Here is a 26,291-nt window from a genome sequence, read left to right as displayed (position 1 = left end):
CATTATGACGCAATATTTTATGCTTTAAATATAAAAAAATAGCAGATATACAAGCTCACAGCGCAGCACCGAGTGCCGCGCTGCGAGCTTGTAGATCTGCTATTTTTGAAAAATCGTGAAAATTAGAATTTTGACCCGATTCTTTAAGTGTCTTTTGAATCCTTCTAAGATTTTTGGAAAAAACCTATGTTTCTATGTCAGCAATCTGGCCAGCCATCGTCAAAGAAAAGGTCCTTTTCACTTCAACTGGAGCTCAGTTAGTCTGTTCTTGAGAGACTGCTATGTCACTGGTGCTCAAACCTTTTCATCTGAAGGACCCCCAAAATGATATTTATTTGGCCCCCATTTCAAAATATCTAGTTCCAGGGACCACCCAGAAGCTAAATTTGAGTTACAAACGTTCGCTTTGAAAATACATATATTCAAAGATTTGCACACATTTTCACGACTTTTTCAAAAATAGCAGATCTACAAGCTCGCAGCGCGGCACTCGGTGCCGCGCTGTGAGCTTGTTTATCTGCTATTTTTCACTGGTTAAAGCATTCCATAATTCTAGGCCTAAATGGGTTAAAGTCATGGATGGATAAAACGATAATGGATTTGCATAGCACATACAAATAAGTGGAGTCTAGTGATTCTTATACGAGTACAACACTCATTTGTCATGAAGTCATATTTCTCATCGTATGCGCTGGGTAGACGCGCTTTTCATTTTCACACACCCTTGGGCATTGGGGATTCGGAAGACACTCTTCAGAAGGCAGGTAGCTTTATCAAGTCCTCTAATTGCTTATCTGGGTTTCAGCCTGCTGCTTTCATCTAAGCAAATCTCTCTATCTTAGTTCATATTACCATTCCTTTCTGTATTTTATTGTCATAGCAACCAAAGAAAGGTTAATGGTGAAGGCTTCAGAGTGAGGAAGACTGCTTGTTAGTATGAAAAATAGGTTATTGTAGTTGTTAGAAGAGGTAGATCTGTGGTGAGGGGACTGGTGTAAACTGAATAGATTTGACCAGTGTTATGTTATAGGCTTTTCCATACAGTCAGGATGAAACGGCCGCCCTGTGGTTGACGGTAATCAGGAGCTGTACTACACGCTGGGCAGGTTCCCAAGTGTGAATGTGTTTGTTACAGAGAGTGGAGCAGATTGGTGCTTGGTGAAAAGTATAGTCAGACATCCTCCTTGGATAAATATACATTTTATTTTTGTGTCCTGTTGTTTTTTATTAATGGCAAACTCTGTTTAAAGAGGCTGGGTGATCGAATCCACAGCGGTGCATTCAACTTTGTCGAGTGTCTATACGAACATAATTGGCCTGTGTTTGTGGAGGGGTGATATTTGTCCACTGCATGTTCTCCTACAGGCTGGGGTGGCACGTGTCAGCAAGGGAGTGTTGGGTGGGAGGAGTAGGCTCTATGTCCTCCCTGTGGGGGCTCCTCACTGGCAAGTGAGTCAATAGGACACAACAGCAGTGACAGCACACAAATGTGTGTGGGGAGGAATCAATTGTCATAATGGAGAAGGTTTTCGGCCCGATTCTAACTCAGTTGAACTCAGATGGCTTCTACACGCTGTTACAGCAACCATGACAGCCAAGCTGCAATGATTGTAACGCCAGCCACTGAGCCACAGCAACCAAACGTACATTTTTACGGGGCAGCCCAGGGGGCCCACCCTGCTTTGGGGCTCCACGCAATTTTGTGGTTTGCGTAGTGCTAATGACCACCCCATGGTCGGAGCAATCTTCCATCGGGGGAGAAGTCACGTTGAACATTCAACAGTGCTACCTCCAGCACTCCAGGACCGCTCTGGTGCTTCAGTGGATTAGACAGCTGGACATAGACCAGGGGTCTTCAACGTTTTCAGGCCAAGGACCCCTTAGCTGATAGGGAGATAAAGCAGGGACCCCCAATGCATATTGTATGCAGCAGATTTTCACAGATTCATAGACTTGTTTGACAGCACTGTCATCAGTCTATGTTGGATTTGTGTTCATGTGTTTTTTTCAGACATTTAACCACTTAACTTCTACACCAAACCTATTTGCCAAAAGTTCTCCTCAGAATAGGGATGTGAGGGTTCAATTTGTTAATTTAAAATAATTATCCTATCACACAAATGTTTTGGCGGCCCCCCTGTAGTAACTCTGAGGACCCCCTAGGGGTCCCTGACACCCTGTTGAAGACCCCTGACATAGACGGTAAAATGTCCAGAGCACGGAGGAGAAAGTGTACAAGTATTCAACAAACAAGCCATCAGAAAATAGTATCCAGGGTTACCCTGGATACTATTTTCTGATGGCTTGTTTGTTGAATACTTGTACATTTTTAGCGGTAAATATGCCATGTGGAATCTTGATAATTTTTGCAACTGCTAGTTTAAATTTTTGTTAGCAGAATTCTTTCAGTAAATGCAATCAATTAATTTGATTGGCTCAGAGATAATGGGTGGCCTGCGTCCTGCGTCAGCGACGCACTTTATTGTGAAAGGACAGGTTCATGTCAGCGTTGCTGGGTCAATGGGACTCAGTTGCTACCGTAAATTGCCAACATATTCCATGTTAAAAATAATTCACGGTAAAAAGAAACATTTAAAAAATCCACGGACACCACCATTGTTCATGGCCATATCGTACTTTATCCTAAGTTATAAACCATAAAATCCACACAGAAATCGTCTTAGAAACACGATAGAAATGAAAGAATGATAAACCTAATGCATATAGGCGAAACACTGCATGCTATAAAAGTTGAATTGAGCAGTTAAATTATCGGGCAATTGTTCCTTGGTAACAGGAAAAGGAATTAATTTGTTGTAACTTGTAAGCTTATACAGTAGATCTGCTATTATCACTATTTTTGAAGAATTATGAATATTTGGAAATGTAGGACATTTCAATACAGCAATTAATTTTTACTTTTGAATACTTGAGTTTTGAGATTCATACCGCTTAGCATGACTATGTCACTTGCTGAAAATGACAGATTGTCAAGCTAACGAGGCGACCTGTCGCGATGCGTCCCATTGTTACTGTAGCTTGATAAATTGAGCTTTAGTGTCGTCCAGATTTGCGGCAGAGGTCTCCAATGGCTGACCTGTTGCCGCAAGCTTGCTATACTGTAGCGCGCCTGAAGGAGATCAATGCTCTGCATTGTTTTAATAGCCTTCATTTATTGCAGGCCTAACAAATGGAATAATCAGGGTCCATTGATCCTCATGGTGAGATGTGCTTGGGGCTGCACTGGAGTGTAAAGGACTCCCCAGGAGTCCCATGCTTGGTTATTAATGAGAGCAGCACAGCCACCAATTACACACATGGACTTAGACTCGAAGTCAACGCATGCATGCAATGCACATGTATAGGGCTGTCACGATTATGATATTTTACATACACTCAAATTATTGCGATTAACGATTTAATTGTGTTTTTGTCGTTGACAATCACATTTCTTTTTGGCTTTTAGGCTTTGAAGTTGCACATGGTAGATATGACACATAACCTAAATATACAAAGAAATGACTGACATATTTGACAACTTTATACTTAAAAAAGAAATAGTGGAAATAGCCGATCTACAAGCTCACAACGCGTCGCGATGCGACGCGTTGTGAGCTTGTAGATCTGCTATTTCCACTATTTCTTTTTTACTTTAAAAAATATATGAATATTTTTCAACAAGGAAACGATTATGACGATTATGAAAAATAATCACGATTATGTCAAATAATTGCGATTACACGATTATGTAATAATTGTGACAGCCCTAGTACACATGTATGTTCTCGTCTGTCTTTCACGTGCTCTCTCGCTCTCTCACACGCTCTGGCTTTCTTTTCAGCAAAGGCCAGAGTGTGTTCCAGAGAGCAGAGCATGGTTAAAGCCTGTGGTCATTCTCTGCTCTGATGTTCTCTCATATTTCCTCCCCCTCCTCCTCCTCCTCCCCCCCCCCCCCCCCCCCCCCTCACGCTCTCAGTCCCCCTCTCTCCTTTCTTCTCACACACAGGCAGGATTTATGAGATTATCGGAAATCCATGAGGTCCAGCAGGCCCGTATTAAAATGTAATTTTGTTTGGGCTTTCCCCTCAGATTAACGATAACATTCAAATTAACAGTCCTGCTCCACCCACTTGATAAAGAGGAACAGAGCCCTGGCCCAGTCAGAAGACTTAACCCTGTTCTCAGTTTTTTCACCTGCTCAGCCTTTCCTCTTATTGCTTGTCCATTTTCCTTCTGCCTCTCTTCCTCTTTTTAGATCTTATCACGCTCCTGCTATTTTCCCTTTGGTTTTTATTTGACATAAATATAGTTACAGATGTTGCTTATAAGCACATTTAGCTATTTTCAAAGGCCTTATTCCAGTATTTGTTCCATTTTGGGCAATCAATGGAAAATGTGCATTGCAAGCAATATTTTGTTAGTACTGTGTTCATTAGTATAGTATATGTGCAAAAAATACACCTTTTATAGTATGCCAAACTATTAACCATATTCACACAGTGGCCATCTTGGATCACATGACTACATAGGGTAGCAAACAGCCAATCAGAAGCTCAAAACAGCATCTTGGGTAAGGCAAGACCCGCCCACAGAAGCTTCTGATTGGTAGTGTTGTACCTAGGGATGGGTATCGTTCACCTCTGAATCGATACGATACCTTTTTCGATACCTGGGAATCGATACGATACCTTTTTCGATACCGTTTTCGATACTTTTTTATTTCTTATTTTTATTATTATTATTATTACCCTTATTAACTTTTTTCTATAGGCTATTTTACACACCACAATAGGTTATTAAGGCCCTCTACAGTGGTTCAGCCATTGTCATGTCAAGTATAGTAGTAGGCTTACTGTAGTTGATGGAACTACTATTACTGCTACTATGGCTGCTATTTTATATACAAGTGTTTGTCTGCAATAGAACACATTCTTTATACAGCTATTCTATGGCTATACTGTTGACGTTTTTAATTTTTTATTATTATTGTTATTTATTATCATCATCATCATCATCATCATCTTAGCCTACAGTACCTTATCTTAGTTTTTCTTATTATTATTATCACCTCAATCACAACATTGCATCTTGCTTCTTGTCCCTGTAGACTAGAGTAGAGTAGGGCTGTGAAAATTTGCCAAAAATAGCATTCGAATATTCGCCTGAAAATCCCCCGTATATTCGAATAAATTCGAATATTCGAAAATATCGAATAATTCGAAGCATCCGAAATTCGAAGCCCTTTATTCTAGACAGTCGCTTCTATCGCTTTTCTTTTTTTTTTACTGTGTGCAGGTCCGCGTTGGTCAGGGACGTGCAAAGAATGTTAAGAGAGGCAGGGGCTGACATTTCTAAAAGGGCCTTTTGGTGGACAATTCTCTGTTAAAAGGGCAGGGGCTCAAGCCCCGTTTGATGTATGTGTGCACGTGCCTGCGTTAGAGCAGAATCTGATCCTCGTTGCAAAGCGTCACTCACAGCAGCCGTGATTGAGTTGAGTTGGAACAGCCACGACATGAAATGAGCAATTATAATCACACCAATGGATTATGTTCTGGTTTGAACCAAATTAGATAGTCTACATTAAGAGCAGTGTGAGTGACGGAGGGAGTTTTACCGTTATTGCGTGCGGGGAGATTGACTCGGTGAGAGAAGAAATCCATGCTTTTTTATAGTGTTTTCGGTGGAGAAGTCTCGTTGTTGTATGCCTTCCCGTCACTACCGAAACGAGTCGCCCGTTTCAGTTTAACTCGTTAATCATTCTGAATCAACGTGAGCCAGTTTAAAAGCACTGTGTGTGCACTGTGCACTGTCTGCGAGGCGGACGAGTGCATCCAGCAAGAGCCGTCGCAGACTGCGTCCGCGTCTGAAGACGGGTCTTATGACCCGTCTCATGACGCGTCAGTGCTTAAATAGCGGTCAAGACGCAGCTTTGCGTCCAGGACGGAGCTCCCGCGGCTCAAGACGCGATTCTCGGTTTCAATCACTTCAATCACGTCTTTGCGTCTTCTAGACGCGAAACCGCGGCTCAAGACGCGATTCTCGGTTTCAATCACGTCTTTTAACCTCAAAGACGCGGCTTGGACACTACAATCGCGTCTTTGATCCCAAAGACGAGGCTTGGAATCGCGTCTGGCTGGAACTCGGTGTGGCCGTAAAGGAGACATGTAACCCGCAAAGTCTGCTGTGTGCTGTCCTTGTATCTATTAGATACATTTTACTATTATTTATTGTCAATGGAACATGCTATATTCTACCATATTGTCGGCATTATAGTGTGTCATAACGTTTTTAGTGCGAAAATATATCTTTTCGTTTCTTTTTTTTTTTAGCATTTAAAAAAAAAGGCAGGTTATATCTGCCTGGATTCATGGCACAGAGCAGAACGTTTAGCTCAGTCGCTAGAGCGACCGCCCCGTTGACCGGAGGTTGCCGGTTCGATCCCCGCCTCAGTCACTCTTTATTTCTAAGCACTGTGAAACACGTTTTCTTGCGGCTCCAGACGCGAATCTCGTTTCAATCACGTCTTTGAGCCAAAAGACAGGGCTTGGACCGCGTCTTTGAGCCCAAAGACGGGGCTTGGACACTACAATCGCGTCTTTGGGGGCTTGGACCGCGTCTTTGAGCCCAAAGACGGGGCTTGGACACTACAATCGCGTCTTTGATCCCAAAGACGTGGCTTGGAGGCTACCGCGTCTGGCTGGAACTCGGAGCGGAGTCAAGTTCATTGAAAATAACGGGGCCGTATGTTTTGACGCGGCGCCTCCGTGCGGCCGATGTGTCTAGTGTGTGTTCCCCTTCAGACGTCTGCTGTCTGCTCTCCGTGAAAAAAAAAAAAAAAGGGTGTCTATTGTATGTATTTTTTGATGGAGAATTCAAATATTACCTTCTTTTTTGCATAGGACAACTCTAACCTGCATCAATTGGTATTTTATAATTGCCAATTGTACCCTATCCATCTAAAAAACAAATTGGATGTCTATTGTAGGTATTTTTTGATGGAGAATTCAAATATGACCTTCTTTTTTGCATAGGACAACTCTAACCTGCATCAATTGGTATTTTATAATTGTCAATTGTACCCTATCCATCTAAAAAAACAAATTGGATCTCTATTGTATGTATTTTTTGATGGAAAATTCAAATATTACCTTCTTTTTTAGATAGGACAACTCTAACCTGCATCAATTGGTATTTTATAATTGCCAATAGTACCCTATCAATCTAAAAAAAACAAATTGGATCTCTATTGTATGTATTTTTTGATGGAAAATTAAAATATTACCTTCTTTTTTTAGATAGGACAACTCTAACCTGCATCAATTGGTGCATCAACCTTCTATCTATCTATCTATCTATCTATCTATCTATCTATCTATCTATTTATACTTCACCTTTAGTCAAGAAGAGAGTTCAGCCTCAGGAACTTGCACACCTGGAACTGTGTCATGACTGTGTCATGGAGCTAAGCAGAACTATGTTAAATACTCACAATGAGTCTGATGGACCAATCAGAGTGGTGGTGGGGGGAGGGATCAACAATAGACAGAAACTGGATAATGCTTTGTTAACTGTCCCACCTAAGTCCCTGCTAGTCTGAACAAATCACCTTCCCTCTCATAACACTACTACTACTACTACTACTACTACTACTACTACTACTACTACATTTATATAAAGCTGCTCTTGCATTTGAATTCAAGTCTGACACAAGTTAAGGTTAACTTAGGTAGTAGTTCATTTTGCTGGCTTTTGTGTGTGAGTGTGTAGGCCCACAATTATTATAATTGTCTGTCATTAAGTGACTCAAAGGGAGACGTCTAATGGGTGTTTATTATTTTAATATTAACTGTGGGAAGATTATATATATTTTATTTTGCACTTACAGTGTTGTGATATTATTCCTGAAGGAAGAGGGGTATTTTCACAGCCCAGGCTTTGAACCTAAAAGCTGTTTACATGCTCTATAAATATTTATTTCTATATAAAACTCAGTTGTGTGGAGTTATTGTGTGCCTTTTCTTGTAGCTAAAGAGTCCATTTGTTCACTAGACATTAAGTCAAGGTTACTATTTTGAGTTGAAGCCAAGTGTTTTATTACTTTGTGGTTTAACATTATTTAAAAGGCAAATTCATTGTTATGGTTACTTTAGAAGACTGCTTTTGCATTCATGAGTTAAAAAGAGAGCCAAGCTAATTCAAAGAGTTAAGTTAAAGGAACACAAAACGTGACTTAACTCACAGCTGCCATTGGACAGACAGTTATAACATACTCTTATCTTTCACAGAACAGACAATTATCATTTATTTTATCTATTTGAGACATGTAGCTGCTCTAGGGGAAATAGAGCATTAATTTGGGATCAGCCTATTCAATTGATAATGACCAATGGGTGCCAGTTTCTAAGTAGTTAAGCATATTACCATAACAATATATGTGGCCTAGACATGGATATTGCCCACTCAACTCGTAATCTACAGAAATGTCCACCACATCACACAGTATAAAACCTAGTAGAGAAATCTGCCTTCTCCTGTATTGTATTAGTGACATTCATTAATAAATAGTAAAATAACAGGACAGAGCAGAACAGGCCTCTGCTGTGTCTTTATTATGGGTGCATTCCAATGCAAATGGATAAACTGGAACAATCTGAAACAATGTATCTTTCCTGTGGCTGTTATAATGAACACAAACAGATCAGAACGTAATTTAACATTAACCAGTTACATTTATCATACAACAATGTAAGGGATGGATTCCTTTCTATTGTGTGAGTTACTTAAATGCTGATCAATATGTGAATCTGGCTCTTATCAGGTGGGTGTTTTCTCTCCCTGTCCTGTGCTGTCCTCAGTTAAACCAAGACAGTGCTGTTGTCACCAATGTGGAAAAAGCTTCAGCTCAATTTATTATCTCAAAGTAGACCAGAAAATACACACAGGAGAGAAGCCATTCAGCTGTGAACAATGTGGGAAGTATTTTGCTAAAAGATCACAAGCGTTCACATACTGGAGAGAAACCTTATTGTTGTGACCAGTGTGGGAAAAGATTTGTTCAAAAGGGGATTTTAAAAGAACACCAGAGAATTCACACTAGAGAGAAGCCCTATTGCTGTGACCAGTGTGGGAAAAGCTTTATTCGATTGTCTTATCTCAAAATACATGAACGAATTCACACAGGAGAGAAACCATACGGCTGTGTCCAATGTGGTGAAAAGATAGTCTGAAAGTGCACCAGAGATTTCACACCGAAGATGATGCATATCACTGAACATTTTCGCACACTGGACACAGCAGTATATGGCTTCTCACCAGTGTGGATTTTCAGGTGTCTTTTCAGAGCCGTCTTCAGAGTGAACCTTTTCCCACATTGGTGACAGCAGTAAGGTCTCTCTCCAGTGTGAATCTTCTTGTGTTGTACGAGGCTAGATTTTACAGTGAAACGTTTGCCACAGTGTTCACAGCAGTAAGGCTTTTCTTCGGTGTGAAATCTCTGGTGCACTTTCGGAGCAGCCATTAAACTGAACTTTTCCCCACATTGGACACAGCCGTATGGTTTCTCTCCTGTGTGTATTTTCTGGTCTACTTTGAGATAATAAATTGAGCTGAAGCTTTTTCCACATTGGTGACAACAGCACTGTCTTGGTTTAACTGAGGACAGCACAGGACAGGGAGAGAAAACACCCACCTGATAAGAGCCAGATTCACATATTGATCAGCATTTAAGTAACTCACACAATAGAAAGGAATCCATCCCTTACATTGTTGTATGATAAATGTAACTGGTTAATGTTAAATTACGTTCTGATCTGTTTGTGTTCATTATAACAGCCACAGGAAAGATACATTGTTTCAGATTGTTCCAGAGTATCCATTTGCATTGGAATGCACCCATAATAAAGACACAGCAGAGGCCTGTTCTGCTCTGTCCTGTTATTTTACTATTTATTAATGAATGTCACTAATACAATACAGGAGAAGGCAGATTTCTCTACTAGGTTTTATACTGTGTGATGTGGTGGACATTTCTGTAGATTACGAGTTGAGTGGGCAATATCCATGTCTAGGCCACATATATTGTTATGGTAATATGCTTAACTACTTAGAAACTGGCACCCATTGGTCATTATCAATTGAATAGGCTGATCCCAAATTAATGCTCTATTTCCCCTAGAGCAGCTACATGTCTCAAATAGATAAAATAAATGATAATTGTCTGTTCTGTGAAAGATAAGAGTATGTTATAACTGTCTGTCCAATGGCAGCTGTGAGTTAAGTCACGTTTTGTGTTCCTTTAACTTAACTCTTTGAATTAGCTTGGCTCTCTTTTTAACTCATGAATGCAAAAGCAGTCTTCTAAAGTAACCATAACAATGAATTTGCCTTTTAAATAATGTTAAAAGTAATAAAACACTTGGCTTCAACTCAAAATAGTAACCTTGACTTAATGTCTAGTGAACAAATGGACTCTTTAGCTACAAGAAAAGGCACACAATAACACCACACAACTGAGTTTTATATAGAAATAAATATTTATAGAGCATGTAAACAGCTTTTAGGTTCAAAGCCTGGGCTGTGAAAATACCCCTCTTCCTTCAGGAATAATATCACAACACTGTAAGTGCAAAATAAAATATATATAATCTTCCCACAGTTAATATTAAAATAATAAACACCCATTAGACGTCTCCCTTTGAGTCACTTAACTCATTGAATGCCATTTCAAGATGGCCCCCAAGTACCAGACTGCCACTATCCTAGATTTCTAGTGCACGGATCAATTTTTAGTGCACGGATCGTGCACGCCCATGCACCATATATGCATCATATGTGTAGTACTTTTTAACAGCTTTCAAACAAAAAAATCCGCTTGGAAATCCGTTCAGGCATTCATGAGATAGAAGCCTTCAAAGTCAGACAAAACAAACACTGCCACCTTCCAAATTTCTAGTGCACGGATCAATTTTTAGTGCACGGATCGTGCACGCCCATGCCTAGATCATGCACCATATGTGTAGTACTTTTTAACAGCTTTCAAACAAAAAAATCCGCTTGGAAATCCGTTCAGGCATTCATGAGATACAAGCCTTCAAAGTCAGACAAAATAGCCATTTTTGACATTTTGAAAGATGTGTTTGTTATGGGGCTAAACATGCAATTTCGCAATTGCGATCATGCCTAATACATTTGAGGCATTTTTAGAAATTTTTTTATAAAAAAAATTTTTGAATTTTTTTTTTTTTTTTTTTTTTTTTCAAAAGGGCTTCCAACTCGGGAAACTCGGGCTGTGGCAGCCTGGGAGTACTGCAATAACTCGTGAAACTCGTGCCTTGGCAGTCAATGAGTTAATGACAGACAATTATAATAATTTGTGGGCCTACACACTCACACACAAAAGCCAGCAAAATGAACTACTACCTAAGTTAACCTTAACTTGTGTCAGACTTGAATTCAAATGCAAGAGCAGCTTTATATAAATGTAGTAGTAGTAGTAGTAGTAGTAGTAGTAGTAGTAGTAGTAGTAGTAGTAGTGTTATGAGAGGGAAGGTGATTTGTTCAGACTAGCAGGGACTTAGGTGGGACAGTTAACAAAGCATTATCCAGTTTCTGTCTATTGTTGATCCCTCCCCCCACCACCACTCTGATTGGTCCATCAGACTCATTGTGAGTATTTAACATAGTTCTGCTTAGCTCCATGACACAGTCATGACACAGTTCCAGGTGTGCAAGTTCCTGAGGCTGAACTCTCTTCTTGACTAAAGGTGAAGTATAAATAGATAGATAGATAGATAGATAGATAGATAGATAGATAGATAGAAGGTTGATGCACCAATTGATGCAGGTTAGAGTTGTCCTATCTAAAAAAAGAAGGTAATATTTTAATTTTCCATCAAAAAATACATACAATAGAGATCCAATTTGTTTTTTTTAGATTGATAGGGTACTATTGGCAATTATAAAATACCAATTGATGCAGGTTAGAGTTGTCCTATCTAAAAAATACATACAATAGACACCCTTTTTTTTTTTTTTTTCACGGAGAGCAGACAGCAGACGTCTGAAGGGGAACACACACTAGACACATCGGCCGCACGGAGGCGCCGCGTCAAAACATATGGCCCCGTTATTTTCAATGAACTTGACTCCGCTCCGAGTTCCAGCCAGACGCGGTAGCCTCCAAGCCACGTCTTTGGGATCAAAGACGCGATTGTAGTGTCCAAGCCCCGTCTTTGGGCTCAAAGACGCGGTCCAAGCCCCCAAAGACGCGATTGTAGTGTCCAAGCCCCGTATCTAATAGATACAAGGACAGCACACAGCAGACTTTGCGGGTTACATGTCTCCTTTACGGCCACACCGAGTTCCAGCCAGACGCGATTCCAAGCCTCGTCTTTGGGATCAAAGACGCGATTGTAGTGTCCAAGCCGCGTCTTTGAGGTTAAAAGACGTGATTGAAACCGAGAATCGCGTCTTGAGCCGCGGTTTCGCGTCTAGAAGACGCAAAGACGTGATTGAAGTGATTGAAACCGAGAATCGCGTCTTGAGCCGCGGGAGCTCCGTCCTGGACGCAAAGCTGCGTCTTGACCGCTATTTAAGCACGGACGCGGCATCAGACGGGTCATAAGACGCGTCTTCAGACGTGGACGCAGAGAGTCAGCGGCTGTCTCTCATCTGTCTGTCTCTCCATTCCGACATGTGACGGCCAGTGTGTGAAGGGAAAGTGAAGCAGCTGGAGGTTTATTCTTCGCTGTATGACGGTGTCGCTAAATAGGCACCCTTAATGTACAAGCCCACAGCGTATTGGATCAGCGACGTATTGTGGACTTGTAGATCAGCCCACTTCTGCAGCAGCGAATGGAGACTTCTGCCTTGCGAGACCAGCCACCTTTTAACGTTCCATGCGCCCAGAATCTCGCGAGAAGTGCGGTAGATTTGTTTTAATTAAATATAAATTAATTCGAAGCTCAATTTTTTACTTTCGAATATTCGTTTATTGTTAACATTCGAACGAATCTTCGAATATGGAATATTCTTTCACACCCCTAGAGTAGAGTGACAATAAGACCTTGCTTCTCTTTATTCTTAAACCTCACATCAACAATTTGCGCTGTTGAATGCAACTACATTGAACGTGAATGCGCGTTCGCGTCTACTGCATACATGAACGCGCAGCGGCAGCATGGAGTTCAGTGTTGCCAGACGTACGATAATTATCGTATTTGTACGATAATTTGACCCTCTGTACGATGTACGATCAATAATTCCAAAAATGCCCAAATGTACGATAATTTCGACATATCATCAAAAAGAGTGTGAATTCACTATTTTCCCTGGCTGCTGATCTGGGATCTGGTTTGGCTTCTCAAAATAAGCCAGGAAATCAGTCAATCTGACCCTAGATCTGTACTTGGAGCAAGTTGGAGGCATTACAAACACTGGTTGCATCTTTCCAGACCAGTTTAAGGCTTTTATTTGTGTAAGCTCCAAGAAGTTGCCTGCCTCCACACAGCAAATCTGATGCGTTTTTGTCACGCAGGAGTCTAAAACGAGGTCGTTTCTTACACTAAAGACGCATTTTTTGGTGAAATTACGTTTTTACGCGAGTGATTTCTCTTTTTTGGCCGTGTACGATAGTTTCATGTCAAATACGATAATTCTGAGCCTCCGGTACGATAATTCAACATTTCCCATCTGGTAACACTGATGGAGTTACAGAGGCAGGGTGGCTGTGCTGGCGAAACAAACACAAACATGCTTAAAAAGTTTGTTTCAACCGATCAATTACTTTTTCTAGGCGGTCGGAACTAAAGACACATGTACCATACTACACATCTCTCCCGGGACTGTATTCTTTTTTTTAATACAACACAGAAAAAGGCTTTCACGGAAAGGGTGACAGTCCTTTGCTGCCTGAAGACAGAGCAGCGAGCGGAGGGGGAGAGGCTATGGGGAGAGTAGCTCTGGTCCACAGCGTTAGCGTGGGGACTGGGGACTGGGGAGAGGTGACGATCGATGCTCACACAGTGTCACAGCCGGAGATCATAGACGTTGGATCATCATAATAACATCGTTGGCTATTGTCGGATGTTTTCAGTTGTGGGCCATTTCACACTAACGCAACTACGCAAGTTTACTAAAGCAATTCAATGTTGTTACGGATGCGACCGGCCACGGGTGCGTTCAAGAGTACCGAAACTTGGTACCGTTCGTTTTTAATTCAATCGATACTCGGTAGTACCGACGTGATTCGGTCGATACCATTAAAAGTACCGACTTCGGTACCCAACCCTAGTTGTACCCGAATGCGTTCAAAGAACGATCGTTCATGAACACGTTCATATTTTGGGCGAACATGAACTGAACGTCTTTGTTTTCGCTTGATGAACGATATTGTCGAACGCGGTCATTCTGACGTCCGTGAACGGCGTTCGTCGGCCGTTCATGCGACGGTCCGCACCTCCGCGGTCGTCTGTCCTCTCGTCTCTCTTTTCATTCACATGCTCCAATAGCACGCACTGCACGCAGCTCCTCGTGAACGTTGATATGCGGTGCTGTCTGCAGCTGCACTGTGAATCTCCTCCTCGTTACGTCTCGCAAGCCTGACTATACTTTGTCGTATGTGTGTTGCACGGCGAAAATAGCTGATCTGCAAGCTCACAACGCGTCGCATCCACGAGACAACGTGAGCTTGTAGATCAGCTATTTTAACCAATGCGGAAACATGCTGTGCGCGAGGTTTAGAAACTTCTGCCTTCGGCCCTTCACAATAAGGGTGCAGGAAGACTGGGCACTGGTTAGTGGGCACATAAATATTGTGGGCACCTCAATGTTAAGTTGGATGAAATTATTGCTGTGTGTGGTTCTATATGGGCTGTGTCAATATTTTTGACAAATAATAGCATGCAGCAACATCTAAACATTCTATCTATCTATCTATCTATCTATCTATCTATCTATCTATCTATCTATCTATCTATCTATTTTTTTGAATAGCCAAAAGTATAAAAACAATTGTGGTTAAAAAAAGAACGAAAAAGAACTAAGTTAGTTCATTTTGGGGAACCATGAACTTTAGTTCAAAATATAGAATTATGAACTATGAAATGAACTAGTTCATTTTAGAAGTTCTGAACTTGAACTTGAACTAGTTCATTTTGAAAGTGAACTTTCCCAACACTGCTGATTGGCTGTGTGTGGTCATGTAATCCAAGATGGCTGCGGTGTGAATATGGTCAATTATCGTACATATGTAACCACATTCGCAGAAAATAGCAAATCTATGAGCTTGTAGATCTGCCCTTTTCACTGCTTTTGTGCAACACTCTGTTACTCTCTGTGTTAAAAACACAAAAAAGTTAAACCATATGAGGTGAGATATGAGGTTTCTGCCCGACACTAACGATAAAGTACAATGGCAGCACTGAATGAAAGATGGTTACCTATTAGTAGCTGGGAGATCTGGTAAAAAGCTGGCCAACTTAACATCTACCTCTGCAGTTATAGACTCAGACAGGTGGCCTGTGTTAATTTGCCACCATGTTGACTCCATTGAAATAAATGGTGGGGGTCTGTATGGGAAAGTGAATAGGGAATAAATGAGCTGACAAATTAAAAAGAGTGATGGGAACCGCATCTGGCAACCGTCACACCTAAATGCCATCCTGCAATGTGATGATGAGACGGAACTGAAAAACACCATCTCCCATTCATCTCTATTATTGTTATGTAAATGAGTATCAAACGTAATATTAATTGCATGTATTCCAAGCTGGCCAGGAAACAAATAATTTCATTAAGGCTGTTTATATTATGATGCTAATCATCTTGGCGTCAAGTTCAAATCGGTTGTATGTTTATAAGGGATTGTCGGAAAGAACTCCCGGAAAGAAACTAGAAATGAGCAAATCCACTTTGCTCTCCTATTCAAATATTCTGTTGCAAACGGGTCTAATGAATGGACGCTCCTTCATTACTGCTGTCCCCTGTGCAAACATTGACTGAATTCACCTTGGATCATAATGTAGACCTGGTTATAATGTAGCCAATTATATACCCAAATCTGCCCACTTGCATGTGTCCTTGTGTGTGTGCACGAACACACATAATCCGTGTTAAGAGCCGGTGCATATTATAGGTCCAAAGTAACGGTCTGGCTTGTTCAGCGCATTGACCATACCTCACGGTGTATACCCTTGACATTAACATTTTTTGGTCTTATTTCTTTTTCTTATTTTTGGGTGGTGGCACACCGTCTCCTATGCGTCACTGCGTGTGGAGGTAACTATGTATGTAACTTTGTTGCATGAGCTGCAATACCGCAGTGGCAGGCCTCAGTGACCAAGTGGCACTGTTGAGCAGCCCAGGTGCGCGCCCTCACACTTAGTCCCCCTGGAGATGGGGGGGGTTTAAATCGACCGCTCTCTTCAAACTGGGTTTGATTTTTATATATATATATCCCTTATTTGGGGATTTTCTGCCTGTAATGATAGTACACAGAGAAGATAGACAGGAAACGGGGAGAGAGAGAGACAGGGAGTGACACGCAGCAAAGGTCTTCGGGATCGGGATTCGAACCTTGGAGCCTATTTTCCGTATGCGCCTGGGCGGGCGCCACATGGTTTGTTTGATTTTTGAGGATTGGATACAAATGTGTTTATTTTTTTAAGTGATTACAACTTTCAGACAGTTCGAAACTTGCTCAGCAGGTTCTGTTTAGCTGAAAATGGTCTGGAAGACAAAGGGGTGCCTTCATTGATATTCACATTGTGTTATCGGTGAGATGGGAACACGAAATGCTGTTTTACCACTTGTTCTTCAACAGATTTCCCTGACATTTTGCCAGACATTGGGAGTAAAGACTTTTTTCCTTTGTGGACCGTGGCCTTAATATCTCCTAGAGGCCAGTTGTCAATTCAGTTGTGGTATTTTAAAGGGCAAACCCCAGCCTGCTGGTCCCCAATGGGGTCAATGTCTTGAGCCAGTGTTCTAGCCATGAAGTTTCTCTTTATTACCAGTATTATTCTGTTATTGTCTGCCATTTCCCATTTCCACACCATTTCCATAGGTGGTGGGACTCTCTCCCCAGTCCCCACATACATAGACATAATGTTTTCTACTGTATACAGGCATTATATTTGACAGTACTTGTACTCAACAGTCCTAGTGTACTGGCCTACATTAAAGAATGTGGTTGAGCATGAGCTGTTTTAATTACTGTAGTTATTATCCCTGTGAGCTGAGACTCATGTCATCTTACAATAGATTTCCAACCGTGGGCTATTGTCAGACGGCAGAGATTTGTGGTTGACCAGCTTGACCTTATGGCTAATTGGAGCCAAGAGGCCGCAAAGGTTCAGGTCTTTCGTCTTTCTAAAGGTTAAGGTTTTCTGTTAGTTGAGCATACTGTAAGATCTGTCCCATGGATACTGACATCGCTCACAGGCACTTAACAAGGAAGACGAACACGGATGAGGCTGTGACTCGGCACAACCCCACCTGAGCACGTCCATCAACAATTCTCGTGCCCTATCGAACCCCGTCGTTGACGGAGTAGACAAGCAGTCAGAACACCAGTGATTCAACGCTTTTAACTTGGCAGCCCACATAACCCCAAGACAATTTTATGATAAAACATAATGGCAGATACAACTATGCTACTATCCTATCCCAAATGGAGAAAACATGTCTGTCTGCATCTATTTTTCTCCTCAATGTGTTTGGGCTCCTCAAACCTTTGTTTTTGGTTAGTTCATTGTGCTATACTGGTGGCAGGTGTGATTCTTTTCCAAGTTGCAGATGTAAGGAGACATACTGTATTGGCTGGACATCGCCTTCACCTTTACGTAAAATAATATGCTGCATAAATGACTTGTGTTTGAGCAAAACATATAGTAGGCATAAAAGCCAGTAAGTATCACACCTGTCCGTGCTCCATTATGAAAGCCATTCTTCTGCCTGAATGGAAGCTCCTGTTCCTCAGTGGTGAGTGGTAATGGTGGTAATAGTGATGCACTGTCAGTGGGGAACTATTCCTGGGGTGGCTGACTTCCAGAGGATTGCTGGGGTGACAGTGATTGTAGATAGGGCTGTCACGATATGACATTTTACATGACGATTAATTGTCACTCAAAAAATTGCGATTAACGATTTAATTGCGTTTTCGTCGTTGATAATTACATTTCTGTTTGGCTTTTAGGCTTTGAAGTTGCACATGGCAGGTATGACACATAACCTAAATACACAAAGAAATTACTGACATATTTGACAACTTTCTACTTAAAAAAATAATATTGATAGTGGAAATAGCCGACCTACAAGCTCACAACGCGTCGCGATGCTACGCGTTGTGAGCTTGTAGATGAGCTATTTCCACTATTTCTGAAAATGTTTGCAAATGTATGAACATTATTCAACATTCACGATTATGACGATTATGACAAAATAATTGCGATTATGTCAAATAAATGCGATTAGACGATTATTATGTAATAATTGTGACAGGCCTAATTGTACATTGACTGAGTGCTTTATTGAAATCCTCAGTAAGAGACTGACTTTTATGCCCATATATGTAGCTCTGTGTTGGCCATGCCCAAAATGGAGTCCAGGCCAGTCTATGATGTCAGTACTTTGATGTCATATTGATAAAATCAGGGTACTCCATATATCGGGATTTGAGGATTTACATCTCTCCCTCGGGTACTCTGGGATGAGCATGTTTGAAGTCGATCAGTCGGGCGGTTCTTGAGATACGCGGGGGACACACAGACAGGCACACACACACAGATTTGTGTTATTTATAGAAGGATGGTCAGTCAGTAACAGACTCAACCAGTAACCTTTCTTTATTATTGCTCAGTGTTAATTTCTAAAATGACTTAATATGAAAAGTTAAAGGGGTATTTCACTTTGAATCACTCTGTGGTCATTTTAACGTGTACACTGAAATCTTGTGTGCATCCCAGACGATATTTATTTTAATGAAAACAATAAAATAAAATGAATGAAAAAGAGAATCTATCTAAATATCTATTCAATCAAGCAACTTGAAAACTGTCAGGTGTGCACAAAAGCTAGAGTAGACGTTAAAATGGCCTCAGAAGTGTTTTAAAGTGAAATACCCCTTTAAATATATTTTGATAAAAGTTATTTGTTTAAGAAAACAGCCTTCTGAGTACAGTATGTCAGTGCACAATCCATATAGAATAGACCATTATGTCGATAATTGGTGAATTTCACCCGTCTAAAAATCGTCAACAGTCTCAAAAATTCCCATATTGGCCAGGCGCGATCATCATCATCATCATGTCATCGTCAATCAGCACAACCCTAGTGTGCACAACAGCACAACGCTAGACCTGTCAGACCTTGTCGGAGGAAGGAGCATGATTCTCTTCTGCTTCATATTCCAGCCGTCACAAACATTCATAATCTAGGAGCTGTTCAGTACATGTTTTTTTTCTCATCCGTTCTCTGCAGCTCCACAGTGAAGCAGTTGGGGAGTTGAACAATAGTTTATGTCGTCAGCACAATTCCTGGGCCATGGTTTGACAGCATTGTCATTCTGCACCATGTACTTACTGTAGGTAGACGCTTGATTAACACTGTTTGTTTTGCCTTCCAGGCTATATTGTGTTTTATTAGTAATTTGTGTGCCTCTACCCTCCTCCATAACAGTCACCTGTGTTACCTGTCATTCTGACATTCTGACTGAAGTTCTGAAGTTCTAATTGAGTTCCAATCTGTCTACACCTGAGAGGGGTAGAGTGGCAGTGTAAAGTTTGCTCTGACAGAGAGAGGTTTGCTGTGCTTTTTGTCCCTTCAGAGGAGGCATTGATTGTAGGCCTAAGTTTTATGTTTATTTAGATTTTATGCGAAGACTGTGACATATTTGGATTTAAACGGTAATACTGTCACTTTAGTTTGATTCTTTAATGACAATTACTTGACTGCTTTTTTGATGACTGTATACAGTACATTGTGCTGCATTGTAACAGTATTGTACTTTGTGCACCTTTACTGTGTTACAGTTTCACTCCTGACAAAGATCAGTAAAAATGGAGCAAGATGCCTAATTCCTGACTCCTGTCTCTTTTGTGTAGGGAGTTTGGCTGGCTGCATAATTGTTGTTCCAACACTTCAGTGTGGGCAGTACACTGTTAATAAAAGTCTGACTAGCTTTGGTGATCTCAGGCCTGTTCGTAGATGGAGGCGTAGAAAATGTTAGGGAGGACTAGAGGCTGCATTGGGGTGTCACGCTCTAAAAATAGCTGATCTACAATTAATTTAATTTTGAGAGTGTTCAAATGTAACCAATAGGACCCATCTGTGTCTATTTGTGTGTGCAATACACAATGTGCAATGTGTGTTCTGGTTATGCAATACGTGTTGGAAGATGGAATTATGGTGCTTATATTAGCTTATATTTAGCACTTTGAGATTCTCACGAATGTAAAGTGTGTTATAAATAAACTGACTGTTATTGCCTCTGTCTTTTCTCAGATGAAGACGGTAAGCGTAGCCCTGGTCTTGTGTCTCAACGTAGGAGTAGACCCTCCGGATGTGGTCAAGACCTCCCCCTGTGCCCGGCTGGAGTGCTGGATAGGTGAGTGAATATGTTACACACAAGCACACCGCACAGCAGAGGGGCTAATTTGAGAATAGTCATATATCTTGTCTGTGATGTGATATGATTATGTAGACACAAGCCTGCGGGCGTGCAGGTCAATACACATGCAAAAATGTAAAAAGAAAATGTAGTAAAACTAGGGATGCACCGATATGGAAATTCTTGTCTGATACCAATACCAATGTTTAAAATAACAATTTAGAGATAGTCTATACTGATACCGATATTTGTTTATTTAGTTTTTGGTGTTATTTCCCCTTTTGGGCCAGGGAAACAAATAAATCAACATTTCAGAAATAACTGTTCAGAATCTACTCTCTTGGTAGGCTGCAAATAACCAACACATCAACATAGCCAGCACAAAATGTATGCTTATCAACAACAGATAAATAACAGCTACTGCCATTGGTTAATGTCCGCTAACAGTGACCAAAACAGGAAACATCTGCCGATACCGATGTGTGGCCGATATATCGGTGCATCCCTAAATAAAACTCATGAAGCACCATTGTATTATATTAACATCAAATGTGGCTTGCTTTATGAGAGGTGTAGCTGGATAAATTGCTGGTACCCCTCATAGTCAGATAAATGCCTTACCTTTACAATCTCTTCAATTCGCAAACGCGGAGGTTCCAAACTGTGAATGGACATACACTGCGACAAGGCTATTACATCTGATAAAGTAACTGACTAACAATGATGCGGCCTTGAGAGAGCTGCCCAGAGCCTCACTCCTGTTGATTAGTTCCTGGGCTTCAGGGAAAAGCCCAATGTGAAACTCAACACACAAGCGGGGTCTGGACGGACTGGCCACATCTGAATGACCTGTGCAACAGAACAGTGGGGCGGGGGATGGCTGTCCTTGGGGCTGCCGCTGTCCATGGTACTGAAACGGTCCGTGTCAACACAGTAATCAGAATTGCATCTATTCTACAGTATATAGAGACCTCTTTTGACACTGACAGATCGCTACCAACAGAAGGCTTAAAAGGCTCTAAAATAAAACCATCAACTGGAACATTGGACCTAGTTTAAAGCTTCTGGGGAAGTTTGCTTGTTGGACATCTGCTGATCACTCCCTTCCCCATTCTACTGAATGTTCAGCATTGCTGTAATTGGAGAGGACATTTTGTCCATTACACTTAAGGCACGCTTGCAGGTCTTTCTGACTAAATACAGCGTAACAATTTGGTACACAGCTGGTCATGAGCTGTATTGTTTAAAGGGATAGTTCACCCTTTTTTCTATCGATTACTCAACCCATGGAGACTTGAAATGGATATCTTTTAGTTTTTGTTGCATTCCTAAGCCAATAATTTGATGACCAGCAGTGAGACACAAAGGAGACTCTTTGTGTCTCCATAGGGAACCCCGGCTGGTCAATACACCTGTGTTGCGAGTAACTTGTAAACAATATGTATAACGATTAGACAGCAATTTTCACAACTCCTTTTTTTGTTATAGACCAGGGGTCTTCAACAGGGGGTCTGCGACCCCTAGGGGGTCCGCGGAGGTACTGCAGGGGGTCCGGGAAATTATTGCTTAAAAAAAAAAGAAGAAAAAAAAAAGATTTCAAAAAATGTTTTTCTTTTTTTTTTTTTTTTCCCCCCACATTTATGTTAAAAAATAAATAATGATTCTATCCATTTTGAATAGCTTGAATATGATTACTATGCAATAGACAGATTGTTGATATTATTGACATTGGTTCTCAGTTAATAAGTAGTATGTTTAGAAATGGTAGTGGTACGGCCCACCCTGCTCGCTGTAACTTGTACATGTTAAAAATAAAAAATATGTCGTAGGCCCAACCCCCCCACCCTACGAGGTGGTAGGGGGTCCCTGCTCCATCTCCCCATCAGTTTGGGGTCCCCGGCCTGAAAACGTTGAAGACCCCTGTTATAGACGACAAGAGCCATGGCAGACACATTCTGAAGATTGGTTGACTTAAGCATACATATCCAAGCTAGGATATGTATGTATAGCTATACACTATGCAGGCTTTTCTACATAGAATAACACTAGTCTAACATGTTTTTATGATTGTTGTCAATTGAATTAGAATTTAGTTTTTGTTGCATTCCTAAGCCAATAATTTGATGACCAGCAGTGAGACACAAAGGAGACTCTTTGTGTCTCCATAGGGAACCCCGGCTGGTCAATACACCTGTGTTGCGAGTAACTTGTAAACAATATGTATAACGATTAGACAGCAATTTTCACAACTCCTTTTTTTGTTATAGACCAGGGGTCTTCAACAGGGGGTCTGCGACCCCTAGGGGGTCCGCGGAGGTACTGCAGGGGGTCCGGGAAATTATTGCTTAAAAAAAAAAGAAGAAAAAAAAAAGATTTCAAAAAATGTTTTTTTTTTTTTCTTTTTTTTTTTCCCCACATTTATGTTAAAAAATAAATAATGATTCTATCCATTTTGAATAGCTTGAATATGATTACTATGCAATAGACAGATTGTTGATATTATTGACATTGGTTCTCAGTTAATAAGTAGTATGTTTAGAAATGGTAGTGGTACGGCCCACCCTGCTCGCTGTAACTTGTACATGTTAAAAATAAAAAATATGTCGTAGGCCCAACCCCCCCACCCTACGAGGTGGTAGGGGGTCCCTGCTCCATCTCCCCATCAGTTTGGGGTCCCCGGCCTGAAAACGTTGAAGACCCCTGTTATAGACGACAAGAGCCATGGCAGACACATTCTGAAGATTGGTTGACTTAAGCATACATATCCAAGCTAGGATATGTATGTATAGCTATACACTATGCAGGCTTTTCTACATAGAATAACACTAGTCTAACATGTTTTTATGATTGTTGTCAATTGAATTAGATGACCACGATATTATGAACTTGTTTAATTGCTAAATGCTACTAAAGTGCACATTTTCATGTTGAGTATCATTTTGAAGCCTTGTAAATAGACCCATAATGCTGATTTACATTTCCTTGTTGAAGCTTCATTTATCATCACTACAATCACAATGCTTTAATTGTCCCTGCATAAAGTATATCAATATCTCCTGCAATTCTGTCAATATGTTATTTTCTGCCTGCTGGGCATAATTTGATATCCCCTCAATCTATATCCTGCAGCTCTTTATGCCATATTGACATTCTCTCATCATTATTTCAACCTGTGGTGCGGTTGCCACTTTTCACCTTGTCTGATTTGATAAGGAAACGGCAGATTCATAAAGAAATGCCTGGTCACGCTGATACTGACAGCTGTTTTTTTTATGGTTTTGTATTTATGGGTCTAGGTTTGCTTTTCATCTGTCATCTTAAGATATAAATGATGTGGGGTGAGGAATTCGCATTTGCCTTATTTCTTACAAGGTTCCTGTGTTGAATAAAGTGTTTGTGTCCAGTGTGACACCTGGATACAAGTGTGCTCACACTACCTCTGTGTGTGTTTGCTTGCCAGATCCTCTATCGATGAGCCCACAGAAAGCCCTGGAGACCATTGGGGCCAATCTGCAGAAGCAATATGAGAACTGGCAACCCAGGGTGAGTGAGTTCCCATGTGCTGTTACTCTCTCTCTCTCTCGTGCACAGATTGCACGCACGTACACACGCACACACACAGGCACGTACACACACGCTCACATACAGAGAGATGAAGCATGCTGCATAGGGCTGTCACAATTATTACATAATCGTCTAATCCCGATTATTTTACATAATCGCGATTATTTTTCATAATAGTCATAATCGTGAATGTTGAAAATGTTTCATATATATATTTTTTAAAGTAAAAAAATAGTGGAAATAGCTGATCTACAAGCTCACAACGTGTCGCATGAGCGAAGAGCGAACTGTACCATTGACCCCTGGAGCGCGGAGCGGCTTTCCGTCCCGCTCCACTCCGCTCGTGTGCTCTGCACCCAATACACTGTTGCAGTGTTTCGCCTAATTTAATTTCACAAGCTTGAAGGAAAATTTGATATTTTCCCACACCGGCGTGTGACAAAATATGAATTGGATCACCTGTGCTCTCCTGGGTCTATGGGTCTCCTGTGAAACTGCTCCCCCTACTGTAACCGCTTTCTATGGGTCACAAAGGTGTCAGTAACATAGGCCACTAGCTAATCATTAGAATGTTTGTTTTGTTTTAGCGTTTTCAAGATGATTTCCAGTTCTTGAGCTACAGAAAACCTTAGAGGACACATGATACAGACTTCACCATAAACATTTGTAGTTTGTTTGCATTACTTTTCTATATGATTAAAGTTTGTCAGCTCCCCCCCCCCCCCACACACACACACACAAAACTGAAAAATTCATCCTAGGGTAAACACTGCTGTTGTCTGTTTTTATAGTACTTGTAAGCTCAGCTGTGTTTATGCCTTTGGCGGTGACTTGATCATATTGTGTATTTTCTGTAAGAGTTCAGTTCAGGTGGCAGCAAATGAGGAGAAAATGGTCAAAGGGGGACACATTGAAAGAAGAGAAAGGATGTTTTCTTCAATGAGGAGAAGATGTGTGAACTGATGGATTTATCGCATGGAGATGGAGTTGTGAAGAAAACGCTTGTCACACCCAAGCTCACATGCACACTAATGGAACATATAGAAGGCAGGGCATGAGTAAGGCATGAGTACGAGGATTTGACAGGAGGCGGAGAAGGGAGTATGGAGGAGAAAACCGGAGGATAGAGGAGGCAACAGGGGACGAGTTAACCCTATGAGCATAGTCAGCATACTCACCAATATTGTTGCTTTAATCCCACAATAATTTATCAGGTTTTAATTTGAACCCATACTGTACTTTGTCGCCTGTTTCTGAAAGCCACCTCCTACCTCCCAAAAAAGTGAAAAAACAACTCTTGCCACCAGCTGTAAAGTACTAAACTAGGAGATGGAAATGTATTTCTCAAGATGTAGAGAGATGGAGCACATCTCGAGAGAAAGTGAGTTAGGAGGCAGTGGAAAGGATGAGGCGAAAGGAGCACAGATATTCAGAGATGGAGAGAGAGTGAGAGAGCGAGCGCAGCTGAAAAGGCGTGGGCTCACTGTAGATCACGCCGTGGGGTCGATTGTGGAGGTGTTGTGTGGGAGGGTGAGAGCGCTGCTCTTTCTTTCTAGCCCTAGGAGGACTCTGTGCACTGCAGGACCCAATGCACTAACAAAACCTAGACAACTAAAATGTTCATAATGTGATTCCATGAAGCCTACTGCTCGGCTTCTTTCAAAATAATAACAAATTGTATAACTTGAATCAGCAGAGGCTACACTGTAAAAGTGTTCATTTAACTCTGGTTAAAAATTGTCAATTTTTACATAACGATTTCTCTCAGGATTGTACAGAGTATGCCAATGGTAGCACCCCCTGTTCATGTCATATACTCAGTGAGTGCTGTTTTGCGGTGACTCAATCCGTCCGTTTGCCTTGTCAACTCACGTTGACCCTTGTAGTCAGTGAACACAGAGTAAACAATGTCGTGGCTGCTGCCCACTCTACTGGGTTTCTTTACCCTATTCCCTCTTGTAATCTCTCTTATGTATACTTTCATCACCATTGGTTTTCCCCATTTTCGATCAAGCCTCTCTTGTGTCCATCCTCAATTTTCTCTTTTTCACTGTTAAGGGGGCGATTTTGCAAAATCTTTTAAGTCATAAAGTCTATTCAAGCTTCCACATCGGCAACAAAT

General features: G+C 41.1%; 1 protein-coding gene across 4 annotated transcripts in view; it reads left to right on the top strand.

Moving 5' to 3' along the window:
* The window catches only part of rptor (regulatory associated protein of MTOR, complex 1), a 218,956-nt gene that overhangs the window by 13,943 nt on the left and 178,722 nt on the right, over window positions 1-26,291 (top strand). For 3 of the 4 annotated variants that reach the window (XM_080721242.1, XM_080721241.1, XM_080721243.1), the window contains exons 3-4: window positions 20,500-20,602; window positions 24,066-24,148. In XM_080721242.1, the coding sequence (XP_080577368.1) occupies window positions 20,500-20,602; window positions 24,066-24,148 (186 nt within the window). Of the gene's footprint in view, window positions 1-20,499; window positions 20,603-24,065; window positions 24,149-26,291 lie in introns of those variants that run through there. The other variant, XM_080721244.1, reaches the window with a different exon arrangement.

The sequence above is a fragment of the Nannobrachium achirus genome (genome assembly GCF_963921795.1).
Source record: "Nannobrachium achirus genome assembly, chromosome: 3".
In the NCBI taxonomy this organism is placed as follows: domain Eukaryota; kingdom Metazoa; phylum Chordata; class Actinopteri; order Myctophiformes; family Myctophidae; genus Nannobrachium; species Nannobrachium achirus.
This window is presented reverse-complemented; position numbering and strand designations above follow the sequence as displayed.